Source organism: Sus scrofa, chromosome 6 (assembly GCF_054392235.1).
Source record: "Sus scrofa isolate SSC_HxYL_T2T_F1_AM1 chromosome 6, Sscrofa_HxYL_maternal_Yorkshire_Landrace_v2.0, whole genome shotgun sequence".
In the NCBI taxonomy this organism is placed as follows: domain Eukaryota; kingdom Metazoa; phylum Chordata; class Mammalia; order Artiodactyla; family Suidae; genus Sus; species Sus scrofa.
Window position 1 is genome coordinate 87,285,171 of NC_139388.1, and position 15,894 is coordinate 87,301,064.

At 43.5% G+C, this 15,894-nt stretch overlaps 1 protein-coding gene across 1 annotated transcript; it reads right to left on the minus strand.

Moving 5' to 3' along the window:
- Positions 1–5,065: 5,065 nt before the first annotated feature.
- On the minus strand, positions 5,066–11,939 carry SYF2 (SYF2 pre-mRNA splicing factor). Its single transcript, XM_021095593.2, has 7 exons — positions 11,878–11,939; positions 11,541–11,651; positions 8,811–8,936; positions 8,293–8,410; positions 7,851–7,941; positions 7,037–7,135; positions 5,066–6,308 (listed from the first exon to the last, which is right to left on the minus strand). Exons 1-7 carry the CDS (start codon positions 11,902–11,904, stop codon positions 6,143–6,145), a joined length of 738 nt encoding a protein of 245 aa, XP_020951252.2. The 5' UTR covers positions 11,905–11,939; the 3' UTR covers positions 5,066–6,142.
- Positions 11,940–15,894: the final 3,955 nt, after the last annotated feature.

Sequence of the window (15,894 nt, forward strand, 5' to 3'; positions counted from 1 at the left end):
GACATGGAGGGATGACTGTACTTTATCACAGCAGCCCTGGGAAACTAACCCACCTCCTCTTGATGGAAGACCATGGACGGTAAGAAGAGAAGGCAGAATGGAGTAGGTAGGGTAGTTTCTTTGGCCACTGCAACTTGCCACAGCCCATCCTCTGGCCTCCCTAGGCCCCCTCTGCAGAACCACCAAGTCTCATCCCATGACAGCACAAGATTAAAGACCAGAATCTCATCTAAATCAGATGGAGAAGAGGCTTCTGGAGCACAGTCAATGAGCACAGCTTCTCTGGATCTGAAGAGCCGTCAATTAAAGAAACCAGTTATCTACCTGCCCCCAGGAGCCATAGGCAATGAGAAGACTGGTCATGGAATTCTTCTCCTTTTCATTCTCCTCATTCTCCTCAAGAGCCTGAAACCATCTTCTCTAAAACTAGGTCAAAGATCTCTCTCAATTGTGTTCCTCCCTCCTTATAGAAGACCTCAAAGCTGGAAAGGGATTTAAAGTTTAAACCAACCTCACACACAACCTGGGCAAATCTCACTCTAGACACGGTGTTGAGTGAGGAAAGTCAGACTCCGGAGACTAGATCCTATATGATTCCATTTATGAAAAGCTCAAAACTGGCAAACTAATCGGTGGGAGAGGTCAGTTATGGCGTGAGGTCATGAGGGACCCCCTAGACTTGACCTGGTTGATGGTTGCACAAGCTTACATATATGTAAAAATTCATGTTAAAAGTATGCACTTCATGTAAGTTATACCTCAGTTTTTTAAAAAGAGGTTTAAGTCAGTACTGTGGTTCCCACACAAGGACTTCATCAACCAATAAAATTCCATACTTCCTTCCCCACCTCCCAAGTAGAAGAAGTAATTTTCTAGAGTGACTCTGGATTAATGCCACAACTAGGAAAAAATCTAATGCTTGCTTCTTGGGTTAAAAAAAAAAAAAAAAGACTGATTTTGAAGCTATGCTCCCAATATCCCACAAGGGGGCGCTAAGTAGTTGCCGAGATCACTCCAAAGGGCTGTTTCATTGTCGCTGCTTTCCTTCCCCACCCCTATTCTGCTTTCAGGCTCTGTCCCTGCTCACACTGGCCTCTAAGCAAGAGGTGAGGGCTAGACCGGTCCTATCTGAGGGCTTCTATTATATCAAGAAGTATGGGGAGTTCCCTTCGTGGCTCAGCAGTTAACGAATCTGACTAGGATCCATGAGGAGGCGTGTTCTATCCCTGGCCTCACCCAGTGGGTGGGGGATCCTGCTTTGCCATGACCTGAGGTGGGGGCCGCAGATGCGGCTTGGATCTCGAGTTGCTGTGGCTGTGGCGTAGGCCAGCGGCTGTAGCTCCCATTCCACCCCTAGCCTGGGAAACTCCATATGCCACAGGTGCAGCACTAAAACGCAAAGGGGGGGTGGGTGTGAGAAATGCCAAAGCAAGATTTTGTCAAAATTGTGGTATATTTTAGATGTTTTCCATATATGGGGTGAATGATAACCCATGTACGGAAGATGCCATACATTGTAGAGCATACTTTTTGAGATTGTTGAGTATTTTCTGCATCTTTCCCCAGGGGGCCATTTCCAGCTGAAGAAACACAAGCCTGCCCTTCTGAACATACCCCCCCCACACACACACACACATGTACACACACATACACATACAGGTTTCAGCCAGGTGAGATGTGGTCAGTATCTCCTAGTTTCTTGTGGTCCCTCCAGCCTGTCAAGCTCCCAAAAGCCTGCAAATTTCCAAACAAAAATGCCACAACCTCATCCACAGGGGCAAGACTGGATCCAAAGCTCAACTATTCATACATGATTTTTATAGAGAAGGGGGGTTTGTTTGTTTTGTAATGATTTGACAATAAGTGCTGGTTCTTTTGTAGCAAAAAGCCAGGTGGGACCTCAGATCCCTGGATTTGGCAAGTAGTTGCCATTTGTCTGCAGCTGGACTTTGAGTCTGACTGCCTTGGATTGAAGAAGCAGCCCAGGGAGAGTGCAAGGTTAATCCTGCATAACCGGTGAGCTTAAGAGAGCCCAGGAGGAGGAAGGTCAGTGTGGCAGAGCACCACTCAGTGCTGAAGGAGAAGGGGCCTGGGGAATGGGGGCTGCAAAGCTCCTGGGCTTCCTATCTCTTCAAAGCGTCAGACTGGCAAAAAAAGAGGAAGTCTCTGCTGGTCCTTAAAAAAAAAAAAAGAAAAAAAAAAAAGACTTTGGGGGCAGGGAACAAGTCACATGAAAATCCTACCTCCCTTGGAGATTTCTGAGTGTTCAGTTTGGCATTATCTTGAATTGGAGGTGAGGAAAGAGAACAGACAACATATAAGAAATGTATGAGGATGGTACTTCATTCATTTTGTTATCTTATTATAATTCACACGGTCCCCACCCCACTATAAACTAGACATGTCTAAGCGCGTTACACTCATCCAGTTCTCCCAACGATGCTCCAAGGAAAGCATCAATAATGATTTTAGAGCTGGGGAAACTGAAGTGCAAAGCAGGTGGCTGACATTATGGACAGAGTTGTGTCCTCCCAGATTCATAGGCTGAAACCCTAACCCCCAGTATGCCTAGATTTGGAGATGTGGCCTTTAAGGAGGTCACAAATGTTAATGAGGTCATAGGGGTGGGGCCCTAATCCAATAGTACTAGTGTCCTTATATGAAGAGGAAGAGATGCTAAGAATACACATGCACAGAGAAAAGGTCACGTTAGGACAGCAAGAAAGTCACCATCTACATACAAGCCAAGGAGAGAATCTGGAAATTGACCCTGCCACACCTTGAGCTTGGACTTCCAGCCTCCAGAACTGTGAACAAAGACACATCTGCAGTTTAAGCCATCCAGTATTGTGTTGTGGCGATCCTGGCGAACCATACAGGGGACCTGCCCAAGAAAGTTTTCCAGTTCAGGTGGCAGAAACCACTGTACCTGCCAATGCATTGACTGCTGTTTCCTCTAATCTTGTCAGGTGCGTCTTCCCTCAGCCTCAAGTTGTTTCCTCATGCTTGTATTCTGCCTTATGCCTGAAGAGATCGCTGCAGATTTTCAGAGTTGTTGGTGCAGCTCCTTTCTTTCCAGCACTCTGTACCCTGAGCTCCTGCCACTGGGATCTCTGCAGAGCTTCAGTTTTACCTCCTCTGCTAAAGGTGTCCCTGGGCTCCACCTGGGTTCTCCCCCCATGCACAGCTAGGAAGTTCTCTAAAGGCAGTAAGCTGGGGGTGATCATAGAGCTATCCTTGCTTGTTTCCTCTCCTAATGAACCACTGGCCTTCCTAGCTTGCTCTCCAGTAGCTTGGAAATTGCTATTTCACATATGCTTTTTTTCTTTTCTTTTTTTTTTTTTTTTAAGGGCTGCACTCTAAAGATATGTAAATTCCCAGGCTAGGAGTTGAATTAGAGCTATAGCTGCTGGCCTACACCACAGGCACAGCAACTTGGGATCCAAGCCACGTGTGCAACCTCCACCACAGCTCACAGTAACACCACAACTCTGACACACTGAGTGAGGCCAGGGATCAAACCCGAATCCTCATGGATCCTAGTCTAGGTTCACTACTGCTGAGTCATGACGGGAACTCCCCTTGTTTTCTTGTTTTTGTGTCAAATGGCAAAAGGTAAATCCATCCCCATCACCCCATCTTGGCTGCAAGTGTAAGTCTCCTGTTTACTCTTTCAATTAGATTTTATAATTGTCTTCACATAGGTCCTCTGCTTTTTCTTTAAGTTTGTATCTAAATATACTCTAATTTTTATTGCTCAAATAATGATTTCCTCCCATCTCCATTTCCAGGTACTTATTTCTAGCGTGGAGAAAAACTATTGATTTTTGTATATATAACATTTGTCCTGAAACGGAAGCACACATTGGTCATAAATGCATTCATTCCACAGCAAGTAGTAGGAAGACGATAGGCTTCTAGGGCTGGTGCAGCTGCTCTGCAGTGCCAGCAGGGCCACAAGCTCTGCTCCACTCTCCTCAGCACAATGACTTTTGCCCTCATGCTTGTTACTTTATGGCATAAGACGACTACTCCAACTCCAGGCCTCACATGTGGAATCCAAGCAGGAAGAAGGAAGGGGGAAGCAGAGAGTGGCAACTCCCCTGTCAGGAAAGGAGCGTTCTCAGAATAAATCAGATTGTGTCTTACTATCCAGAACTGTAATATCTGAACACCAGTCAGTTTGGGGAAGCAAATGTTGAATTGGAGATTTTGTCACAAATTCACACACACACAAAAAGTCAGGGTTCTGGATGGTAATGAAGAGAATCGATATTGGACAGGCAACTAACAGGTCTCAAGCTATTCTTGCATTCTTAGAATAGACCCTGCTGGCTCAAAGCGAATTATTATTATTATTGTCTTTTTGCCATTTCTTGGGCCGCTCCCAGGGCATATGGAGGTTCCCAGGCTAGGGGTCTAATCGGACCTGCAGCCACCAGCCTACACCACAGCCACAGCAACTCAGGATCCGAGCTGCGTCTGCAACCTACACCACAGCTCATGGCAACGCCAGATCCTTAACCCACTGAGCAAGGGCAGGGATCGAACCCGCAACCTCATGGTTCCTAGTTGGATTCATTAACCTCTGAGCCACGACGGGAACTCCCTATTCTTTTAAATATATTGCCAAATTCTGTTTCACAACGTTTTGACTTTTGGGGGAGGCGCACCCACGGCACATGGACGTTCCCAGGTTAGGGGTCGAATCAGTGCTGTAGCTGCCAGCCTATACCACAGCCACAGCAACATCAGATCCGAGCTGCATCTACAACCTACACCACAGCTCACAGCTGGATCCATTATCTGCTGAGTGAGGCCAGGGAGTGAAACTGCATCCTCCTGGATACTAGTCAGATTGGTTTCCACTGAGCCACAATGGGAAATCCCTACATCAACTTTTAAAGGGAATAATCACCAGTGGTAATTCCATATTCATTAAACACTAAAGCTGGTATCTGTGAAATTTTCTCTGAGCTTCAGATTTTTATTAATTTGGAATGTCCTAATTTAGGTACTTGGCCTTTTTATCAACACATAGAAAAAAAATATACCATATAAAAAATTATATATCTTGACTTTTATTAAAACTATTGTGATAATGGTATTGTGGTCTTTTTAAGTTTTTATCTTTCAGATACATACTGAAATATTTATAAATGAAATTTTACATTTATTTCCTTCAAAGTAACATGAGAGTTAAGAGAGTAGATAGAAATAAAGATGAAACAAAGATTGGCCTAAGTTGATAATTACTGAAGATGAGTACTAGGTATATGGGACTCATACTACTTTACTGTCTTCTTTTGAATATGTTTGGAATTTCCTGTAATAGAAAATGGTTAAATATTTGTAGAATGGAAGCATGTTATGTGTATATCTGTCTATATATAAATGGGCAAATACAAATATTTGTTTTACAAAGTATTTACTGGGTATTCTATTCCAACAGGTATTTACTTTTTAAAAAGGGAACTGCAGGGAGTTCCCTGGTGGACCCATTGCTACTACTGCGACAAGAGTTGGATCCCTCGCCCAGGAACTAACGCGTGCCTCAGGCATGACCCCCAAAAAAGGGTGGGGAAGGAGAGACGGTACATGGTCACTATTCATGGCTGGAGAGTTGTTACTTCTCCAAGTTGGTCCTAAGCAGCCCGGGGTAGAGCCTGCACCCACCCTCCAAGAGCCACTGCCACCTCCCTCACCGCCATCCTTAGCTTCAGAGTCTACAACCCCAAATGGTTCCTGAGTCCCGTTCCAGATCTTTGTCAAATTCGTAACAACATTCAAAGTTAACAATGACTGCATTTACATATGCTGCCGGCATTCTTGAACCCAAAATGCTTCAAAGATTCAACATACACATTTAAAATACATAGAAAAATAATATAATTAGAATTTATACAAAGTAGATTTTTACAAAACAAGTACACTACAAGAAATACATCTTATATCCAAGCACAAAATTGTGGAAAACATACGTGGAAGTGTATGTTTAAGAAAAAACATTTATTTTTAAATGCTAAGTGGAAAGCATAGAAGGAGCTCTGGCTCACTGGTATAACTGAAGACAACATCAGTTTGCTAACAGAAACTTCCCCTCCATTTTGAAGCTTCTCGAAACAGTTCCTGAAGTAATGGATTAGACAGCTGTTCCTCTTTCCAAATTCTGTTTAATTTCAGCTGTATATTTCCCATAGAATCTTTCTGCCTTCTTGTTGAACTTGGCATTCCTTTCATTAATGTAGTCAATATCTGCATCATCATTATAGGGACGTCTCCGGCTATATTTGTCTCGTTTTTCAATTCTGGGTGAAGAAAATAATTTACAAAGTTCAAAATTGTCTTCTTTTTTGATCTGAATTAAACAGGGCTAAATAGCTAAGTATGTCATCAGTACACTTAAACTAGCACCTTCAAGGGGAAAAAAACTGAAACTGCCCATCCAACAGCACAACCCTGGGCATGCACCTGAAATTCAATACACACAAACTCAGCTTCAGAATACTCCTCAAAGAGCAAGGACACACTGTTAGGAATCGGACACATGAAGTATCACTTAAAAATGATTATGACAAAATAATTAATAATAACCATAGCTAACATGGACAAAGTACACAGTTTGTACTAAATTACTCCCCTTAATGCTTGAGTGCATTAACTCATAAAATATCAATCCATTCTGCTCTGCCTAATCAGTATTAAATCGGTAACAAGAAACATGCAACAAAGGCACATTCATGAGAAAACTCATACTTCTTCAAATCAAAGAGTGAATGATAGTTTAAGTAAAAATAAGGCTAATTTCTTAATTTTATAACTTTTGATTTTGACAACTCAATTCCATCAATATTTTGCATACTCATTCAAATCATATGGACTCAACATCTACGAGCTGTCTGTTCCCCAAACCACTCTACATGCTAAGTCAAAAATTGGCAAGTACGATATCTGTCTTCTCAGTTCATTCTAAGCACATTATGTCCATTTGGTTATTAAACATTTCAAATTCCGGGCTGCTGCACGGAGTACTCACTGTTTTTCCAGATCTACCACCATTCTATCAATTTCCTCTGTGGAAGGCACGTGTGTTCCATGAAGAAGACTGTTGGATGTTGGAAAAAACTCTTCTCCACTGAAAATATGACAACATGGACTTGGAATAACACTGCGAGTGCGCCACATTTTCAAATTTCAAACTAAATTACCATTCAAGATGAGAGGTAAGATGCCTACATAACTTTACTGTGAGATTCTACTTTACCTTTAAAAAAAAAAAAAGAACCTAAAGAGACAGAAGTAAGAAGTCACTTACTCCAACACCTTTGTTTTACAGATGAAAGAGCCAAGGGCCAGGGGTTAAAGGACCTGCTTCTAGGCTCAGGTTCTCTTTCCACTATAGCAGGCCAGCAAACTCCAGCATCTGTTTTTGTCAACAGTTTTACAGGGACACAGCCCACCTGTATGCCCATGTCGCCTCTATGGCTGCTTTCGCATCACAAGAGACCGCATAGCCTAATAAGTGTTTTTACTATCTGGTCCTTTACAGCACAAGCTCACCCACCCTGGCACTAAAGCATCCTGCCTCCTAAAATATCTGAGTATTAAGCTGGGTATTAAACTCTCCACGCCCAGATAGAAAGTTAATGAGGAGTTGGCTTAATTAACTGCTACAGATGAGCAATAAATGGTGTCATCAAGACGAGAAACCACTCTGAGACAGCTTGGATAACCCACGGCCAGGCACTCAAGTGTGTCTGCCTTTACGTGTGTCCATTTACATACACGAATAAATACATCAACATCATTTCAGGACAAAGTCGGGACTTGCACTAATCCCGTCAACTTACTGCTTTTCTCTCAGTCTCTCATACGTTTCCATGTCTGGTTTGATCTGTTTGGTCAGCCGATGATACTGACGAAGCTGGGCAGCAGCATAATCTAAAAATAAAAGGAGAATCAGAAATGATATATTTCCTTGTTTGGTCACTACTATTCAAAGAAAAAATCAAAATTATTATTAGTAATATATGCACAAGACAATAATCTACGCATAGGTTCTATCCTGAAGATGCTGATAACACAGGCTTCAATTTTACCACAACAAATACAAGGATCCAACTGAGTACAGCCTTTTTTACTTCTGCCCTATGGGATATATTTGCATTTTTCTTGGGAGTAAGCCTCTCAGAGAACATTCCATGAAGCGGCATATCCTTTCTTAAAACCAGAAAAACTTGAAGGCAATGCTTATCCACCAGCCCCATTCAATAAAGTAAAGGTCAGTTTTACCTGAAAATCCCAGATCGGGGTTTTTCCTCTTCTTCTTCCTCTCCCATCTTTCTGCATCTTCTGCACTGATCTCTAACAATTTCACTTTCTCATAGTCTTCCCCTCTTGCTGCACATTCCTAAAAAGCAGGGGGGGAAAAAAAAGCCTAATGCAATTATTTGATCTATTTTAAATAAAGACTGAATAAAAATATCAAGCAGTACATTAAAAATAGCCAGGAAATTTGGAAATCTGCTCTGGTATATATGGAGTATTTCAATCTAAAAAATAATACTTTTTCAACATTTATCAGGACTCAGACCCTCTTTTAATTGTTTTATATGCACTGGCTCATTTATTTCATAATTAATCTCAAACAATTATCACAGTCCCCATTTTACAGAGGAGAAAACATAGGCACAGAGAGGTTAAATTACTCGTCCAAAGGGTCTGCGGCTGGTAAAAAGCATTTTCTTCTGTCTCAATACAACAGAACGACTGAATAAACCACTTATGAAAACAGCAGAATAGTTCCTAACCTTTTTCTTTTCTTCTTCTTGTAGTTCCCACTCCAAACGAGCTTTTTTGGCTTCCCAATTTGCAGGTAACTTAAGTCTTTTATCTTCTTCAACAACTTCCTGGTGATTTAATTTACGAGCTTCATTCTAAAACCATAAACACAAAAAGACTATCTGCTGAAACTTGGAAATAAATCCAAACAAATCCTTCCCTCTTTGAGGAAGGTCAGGCAAGACACATTAACAAGGGGACTCCATGTTATCCTAAAATCAAGAGCACCATCAAAGAATTTTAAGCAGGAACAGCCTAATTAGGTCTGCATTTGTATACAGTCAAGAAATGTGCTGGACTGCACTGGTTTGCTGATTCAGATGCCTGGGGGTTAAAGTCAGCTCTGTCTCCATCTACCTGTGTGGTCCCTGTAAGCAGGTTCCTTACAGTTAGACAGAACAAGGTTTCACAAAATGCAGAAGGCAAACTACAGCGGCACTTATGTAGACTTTAGATAGCAGGAAATAACATTACATCTCATGATGAGAAAAATATTCTACTTTCAATTCCCTTAATCCTAATTCAAGGAAGAAGCCTCAATCTGGGGCTAGGGGCCTTAATACCTATCTCAGTAGGTAGGTATTAAATCTTTCCCAACTCCCCCCTCCTCTTTAAATATTTTAACTTTACATTATGGCAAATGAAAGGCATTTTCCGGAGTTCCTGTCGTGGCTCAGTGGTTAACAAATCTGACTAGGAACCATGAAGTTGCGGGTTCGATCCCTGGCCTTGCTCAGTGGGTTAGGGATCCAGCGTTGCCATGAGCTGTGGTGTAGGTTGCAGACGCGGCTTGGGTCCCCGGTTGCTGGGGCTGTGGCATAGGCTGGTGGCTGCAGGTCCGATTAGACCCCTAGCCTGGGAACCTCCACATGCCCTGGGAGCGGCCCAAGAAAATGGCAGAAAGACAAAAAAAAGAAAAAGAAAGGCATTTTCCATTTAACTTACTGTATGAGGAGTCTATTTTAAAATAATCTTAACTGCATAAAGCAAAATGAGTATACCATCTTAAGGACAACTTAAGTTAGATGTTTCTTGGGTCACAGGTTGCTGGCAGTTAGTCCAGGAAGACATGTCTCTTAATTTCCAACCACATGTTCTTTACACACTCCCGAGTAAATATTTAAGCCTGTTTTTTCTTTATTAAATTTTTCTAGGTAAAGAGAGAGATTCTTCTCAATAACCATCACTCACTCTCTTGACTCTGGCAATGCCCTCCAGTTGAAAAGACACATGTAGTCAAAGGGGTGTGTGTGTTGCACTCAAGGAAACAGCAAACCATGGAGAACTGTAGGCATTTCAGTGAGAGGATGTTAGAAGGAGCTATTTTCAGGGTTTGAGTTTGTATTGGGTGACTAGGGGGACAAGGTTTAAAGAAGCATGGCTCTGCTCTGAATCAGGCACTGTAAGAAAGCCAGGGCATTCTATGATTGGTATCTTTAGTTTTCATATAGGAGCCAAGGTAACTGAGTGAGACTAGTTGTACTTGTCACTGGTGTTAGCAGAAGAAGGTGCTGTGTGGTCATTTCTGTGGTTGGCACAGTCTTGTTTTTGTTACACTCTGATAGAGTGATGTTGGGAGTTTTATGAAACCATGGCAAAGCTGTCAGGCCACTGAGTTGAAACAGTCAAGAAATGCTTTTTTGTTTCTTGGCTCCAACTGTAGCCAATTGTTTGCTGGACTCCTATCTCAGATATGAATTCTCTTCCATTGCATTTCTTCCCTATGTGTACATATTTTGGTTTTGTTTTTGTCTTTTTGCCATTTCTAGGGCCGCTCCTGCAGCATATGGAGGTTTCCAGGCTAGGGGGTAGAATCGGAGAAGTAGCTGCTGGCCTACGCCACAGCCACAGAAACGCGGGATCCGAGCCATGTGTGCAACCTACACCACAGCTCAGGGCAACGCCAGATCCTTAACCCACTGAGCAAGGCCAGGGATCAAACTCACAACCTCTTGGTTCCTAGACGGATTTGTTAACCACTGAGCCACAATGGGAACTCCGCCTTTGTGTAAATATTTTGGACATTTCATTTTTCTGTTAATATCTTAATCATCTTTCAAGCAGTAGTTTAGGTGTCATCTCTTATAGGAGACACTCCCTGAGGTCCCCCAAACTGCAACAATATCTCCTCCTCTGCACTCCCAAGGTTCTTTGTTCCTATCTCAATTTTACAACATATATTTTTTAACAATATTTACAATATAATTTTTTAACAACAGTGTAATTTCTAGCCAGAAAATTCTCTCCTCGACTTAAGAACAGAGGCCTTATCTTACTCATCTGGTTCCCCACCAACTAGCTGAACTACTGACCCTACAGACTTTCCGAGATTTGCTGAGTACTTTTCAATGAAGCGACAACCAACTCTTGCTAACATGGACGAGTTTCTTCCATATATATTTCCCTAGATACAATGAAGAGTTTATACAAATCACACAGCAGGGAGGTTGTTAGTAAGATAAATGCCCAAACCAGCCCAACTAAGTTAAAACAGATGTGGGTGGGAGGAGGGCTGGAGAGAGCATGTCCCTTTCCAAAAGTGACTCCAATGTACTGCGAGGGTTGAGAACTACCGGAACGGAACTTTTATCCTGCCCTGCGGGCCTGTCACACGCGCGGGCGCGGCCTCCTCGTCCCTCCAGAAACGCGCACGGGCCCGGCCGGGTAAAAGGTCTCAGCGGGCCTCTCTGGCTACTCACCCGCTTCAGATGCAGTTCCCGGAATTTGCGCAGTCTCTGTTCGCGCTTCTGGGCGGCTAGCTCCTCGGGCCCCAGTGGGGGCTGCTGCTCTTCTGCGCCGTTCCCCGGCACCTACAGCGAGGAGGACAGGCTAGAGTGGGGCCAGTTCGACTTCTTCCCGGAAGGCCCAAGCGATTCCCCACAAGTCCCACCAGGCCGGAAGCTCAGAGCCGACCCAGACCCCACAGTAGCTGTACTTTCCTAGTCTGAAACACAAGCATCTCCTCCACCTCTCGCCCTTGCCAACCACCGGCGCCCTCACTAACTAAAACCCCTGGGTAAGGCCGGCGTCACTTACCTTCTCGACCAGAGTAGCAGCCGCCATTACAGCCTTTCCTTTCCCACTTCCGGCAACAACTCGGAGCACTTCCGCCAGCCTTTGGACTGCCGCGTCAGTACAGGTTTGTAACTAGCGTAAGTCCCGCCCCTTCCGGGAAGCCTCAGGCAATTGGGACGAATCTTTGCCTCTTTCAGACGTGAGAGGTTTTCTATTGGGCAAGGCTTTGCGCAGCCGCAAAAGGCCCGGGGACGGGGAGGGGCGAGTTGGAAAAGGGTGTGAAGTGTTGCGGAAAGATTGACTGGGTAGGAATGGCCTAATGGGGGTACGGTGCAAAGTCGCCTCAACTGTGTATTGTACTCTTCAACGGAAAGGGCTTTCCCTTTAGCGCTTAGCTTCCGTGTCACCTCCTCCGAAGCAGGTCTTCCCTGACGACGCTGATACGCATAGGCCCTAGGAACTGTCATATGGCAGTATTTTAAGATATTTTTCTCATCTGTTCTTTTTTCTTTTCCCCCAACGTTATAAACTGCAGGAGAGCAGGGCCTGTCCCGTCCTGTTCCTTCTTCCGTGCCTAGCAGGGAGACTGAGCCAGAATTAATAAGAGTTGAAGATATTAATATAATTCGGTAAGATTCTGGAAACAGGAGGAATATACGAAAATATTTTTTCTTCACTAAAACTTAATTAGAGGTGGAAATGAAAAAGTAATCCTCCAAATGAAAAGATACCTAGATATAAGATTTGAATGATAGCCGGAAGAAAGAAATGAAATAATTTGAAATACACAAAGTTAAATTTCCAGGGAGTTCCCGCCGTGGCGCAATGGTTAACGAATCTCACTAGGAACCATGAGGTTGCAGGTTCGTTCCCCAGCCTTGCTCAGTGGGTTAAGGATCCGGCATTGCCGTGAGCTGTGGTGTGGGGCGCAGACACAGCTCGGATCCTGCGTTGCTGTGGCTCTGGCATAGGCTGGTGGCTACAGCTCCGATTAGACCCTTAGCCTGGGAACCTCCATATGCCGTAGGAGCGGCTCAAGAAAATGCAAAAAGACAGAAGAAAAAAAAAAAGTTAAATTTCCATTAATAACGAAGGGATTTCTGGTTGGAAGACAAAATATAAACATAATAGTACAAGGGTATCTCAGTATAAATGTGATGTTATTCTGTCAGAATCTCAGTGGGTTATTGATTTGTTTTTTGGAACTGGAAAATACCATGACAAAAATCTTTAAGTTCGGAGTTCCCGTCGTGGCTCAGAGGTTAACGAACCCAACTAGTATCCATGAGGACACGGGTTCGATCCCTGGCCTCGCTCAGTGGGTTAAGGATCTGGTGTTGCCGTGAGCTGTGGTATATAGGCCAGCAGCTGTAACTCCGATTGGACCCCTAGCCTGGGAACCTCCAATGCCTTGGGTGCGGCCCTAAAAAAACCAAAACAACCAACAACAAAACAAATATTGCGGGTAGTGTTAATGACCAGGGTTCTTAGACTGTGTAATCAGTAGAAATTGATAAGAGGACAGATGAGAAATTCAGGCATGACTTTTATTAGGATTTGTACTGCAGCAGGAAGGAGTGAAAACGAGAAATAGGTGCCCTTGCTTGTTCCCTGAGGGGGACAGGGAGCTGGTCCTTTATTTGGGGTGAGGGTAGGAGCTGATCCATGTGTCCCCGCTGAAGGGGCTGCCTAGGTGGTCGGCCCAGCCCCTTGGTGGCGCTGTGTGCAGGGATCATGCACAGTACTCTGCTTTTGCTCCCAGCACCTCAGAAGTGGCAGTTGAGTTTTTGGTCTTTTTGTATCTTGTTCACAATTTGCCCCAGTTATTTTTAATCCCCTATAGTTTCTTTGTATGCTGTTGCTCAAAGAGAGGTCGAGGTGCAAGCCCTGCACCAGAAGGTCTCAGGTTTCAGTTCCCTAGCCTAGGAACCTCCATATGCAGCTGATAAGGCACTAAAAAGATAAAAACAAAAACAAAAATTGTTTCAGTTTTTTGTAAAAGAAAAAAATTGGAAACAACTCAAATATCTGTCAATAGAAGACTGCTTAAATACATTATGGTACATTCAGTGGAACACGGTGAAGCTGTAAAAAGGAACAAGGCAGCTCTCTGTATAATAATTTGGAAAAATGTCCAAAATATACTAAGTGAAAAATGCAAGGTACATAGCATAGTTATATAGTTATAGTATGCCACATTTAAGGGACAATGGACAGGGTTAGGGTTACTAGGAATATATTTTTGTTTGCAAGGGGCTAATATAAGTGATTTATTTGTGGGGAGTTACTATATGTGTGTGTGTTTATATATACATATATAAAATATTTTGAACCATATTAATATATTTCCAATTCCAAAATTAAAAGTTAATTTTAGGAGTTCCCGTCGTGGCGCAGTGGTTAACGAATCCGACTAGGAACCATGAGGTTGCGGGTTCGGTCCCTGCCCTTGCTCAGTGGGTTAACGATCCGGCGTTGCCGTGAGCTGTGGTGTAGGTTGCAGACGCGGCTCGGATCCCGCGTTGCTGTGGCTCTGGCGTAGGCCGGTGGCTACAGCTCCGATTCAACCCCTAGCCTGGGAACCTCCATATGCCGCGGGAGCGGCCCAAGAAATAGCAACAACAACAACAACAAAAGACAAAAAGACAAAAGACAAAAAAAAAAAAAAAAGTTAATTTTAAATTTTTTATAGAAATAGCCAGGGAATGTGCTTTAGCTCATCAGATCTCAGAAGCTAAGCAGGGTCAGGCCTGGTTAGAACTTGAATGGAAGAAATAGCCAGGGGTATTTGGAGGAGGGGGGGGATGAAAAGAGATTTGTCTTACCAGGAATTAAAACCTAATAAAAGTCTTCAGACAAAAATTTTTAAATGCACAGAAAATGACATATAAATCAAGTGGAACAGAATTGAAGGTTCACAAGTGGATTTAGTGGGAAAGTGATACTTTTTTTTTTTTTTTTGTCTTTTTGCCTCTTCTAGGGCTGCTTCCCTCGGCATATGGAGGTTCCCAAGCTAGGGGTCCAGTTGGAGCTGTAGCCACTGGCCTACGCCAGAACCACAGCAACGCGGGATCCGAGGTGCATCTGCGACCTACACCACAGCTCACGGCAATGCCGGATCCTTAACCCACTGAGCAAGGCCAAGGATCGAACCTATAACGTCATGGTTCCTAGTCGGATTCGTTAACCACTGAGCCTCGATGGGAACTCCGAGAAAGTGATACCTTTTAGAATAGAATAGTGCTTGCTTGCATGATTGGCTGAAATCTGGACAAAACAAAATTGGATTTCTATCTCACAGAAGAGGGAAAACTAATATCAACGGTAAGGATGTGAAAAAACAATTGCATGTGGTTGTACCTCTCTCAAATTGGCAAAAAATAAAAAGACCAATACAAATAATAGAGAAGATTCCAGAAACCTGCACTTCTAAGCATTGCTGGTAGGAATGGGAATTTCTACCTTTAAGAAAAGTCAGTCAGGAGTTCCCGTCGTGGCTCAGTGGTTAATGAATCCGACTAGGAACCATGAGGTTGCGGGTTCGATCCCTGGCCTTGCTCAGTGGGCATTGCCATGAGCTGTGGTGTAGGTCACAGATGCGGCGTTGCTGTGGTTCTGGTGTAGGCCAGCAGCTACAGCCCTGATTGGACCCCCAGCCTGGGAACCTACATATGCCGTGGCAGCGGCCCTAGAAAAGGCAAAAAGACAAAGAAAGAAAAAAAAAGTCAATAATATTTATTAAAATTTTAATTATGGAGGTCCCATCGTGGCACAGTGGTTAATGAATCTGACTAGGAACCATGAGGTTGCAGGTTCGATCCCTGCGCTTGCTCAGTGGGTTAAGGATCTGGCATTGCCATGAGCTGTGGTGTAGGTTGCAGATGCGGCTCAGGGGAAAAAAGCCAGAAATTAGGAAATTTGGGTTCTTGGCCTAACTCTTCCGGTAACTGTGACCTAAAACTTTCTGAACTTCATAGACAGTAGGGAAATGAGGATACCACCTTCATGATTTATACCGTAAGTGTCACCATTTGTCCA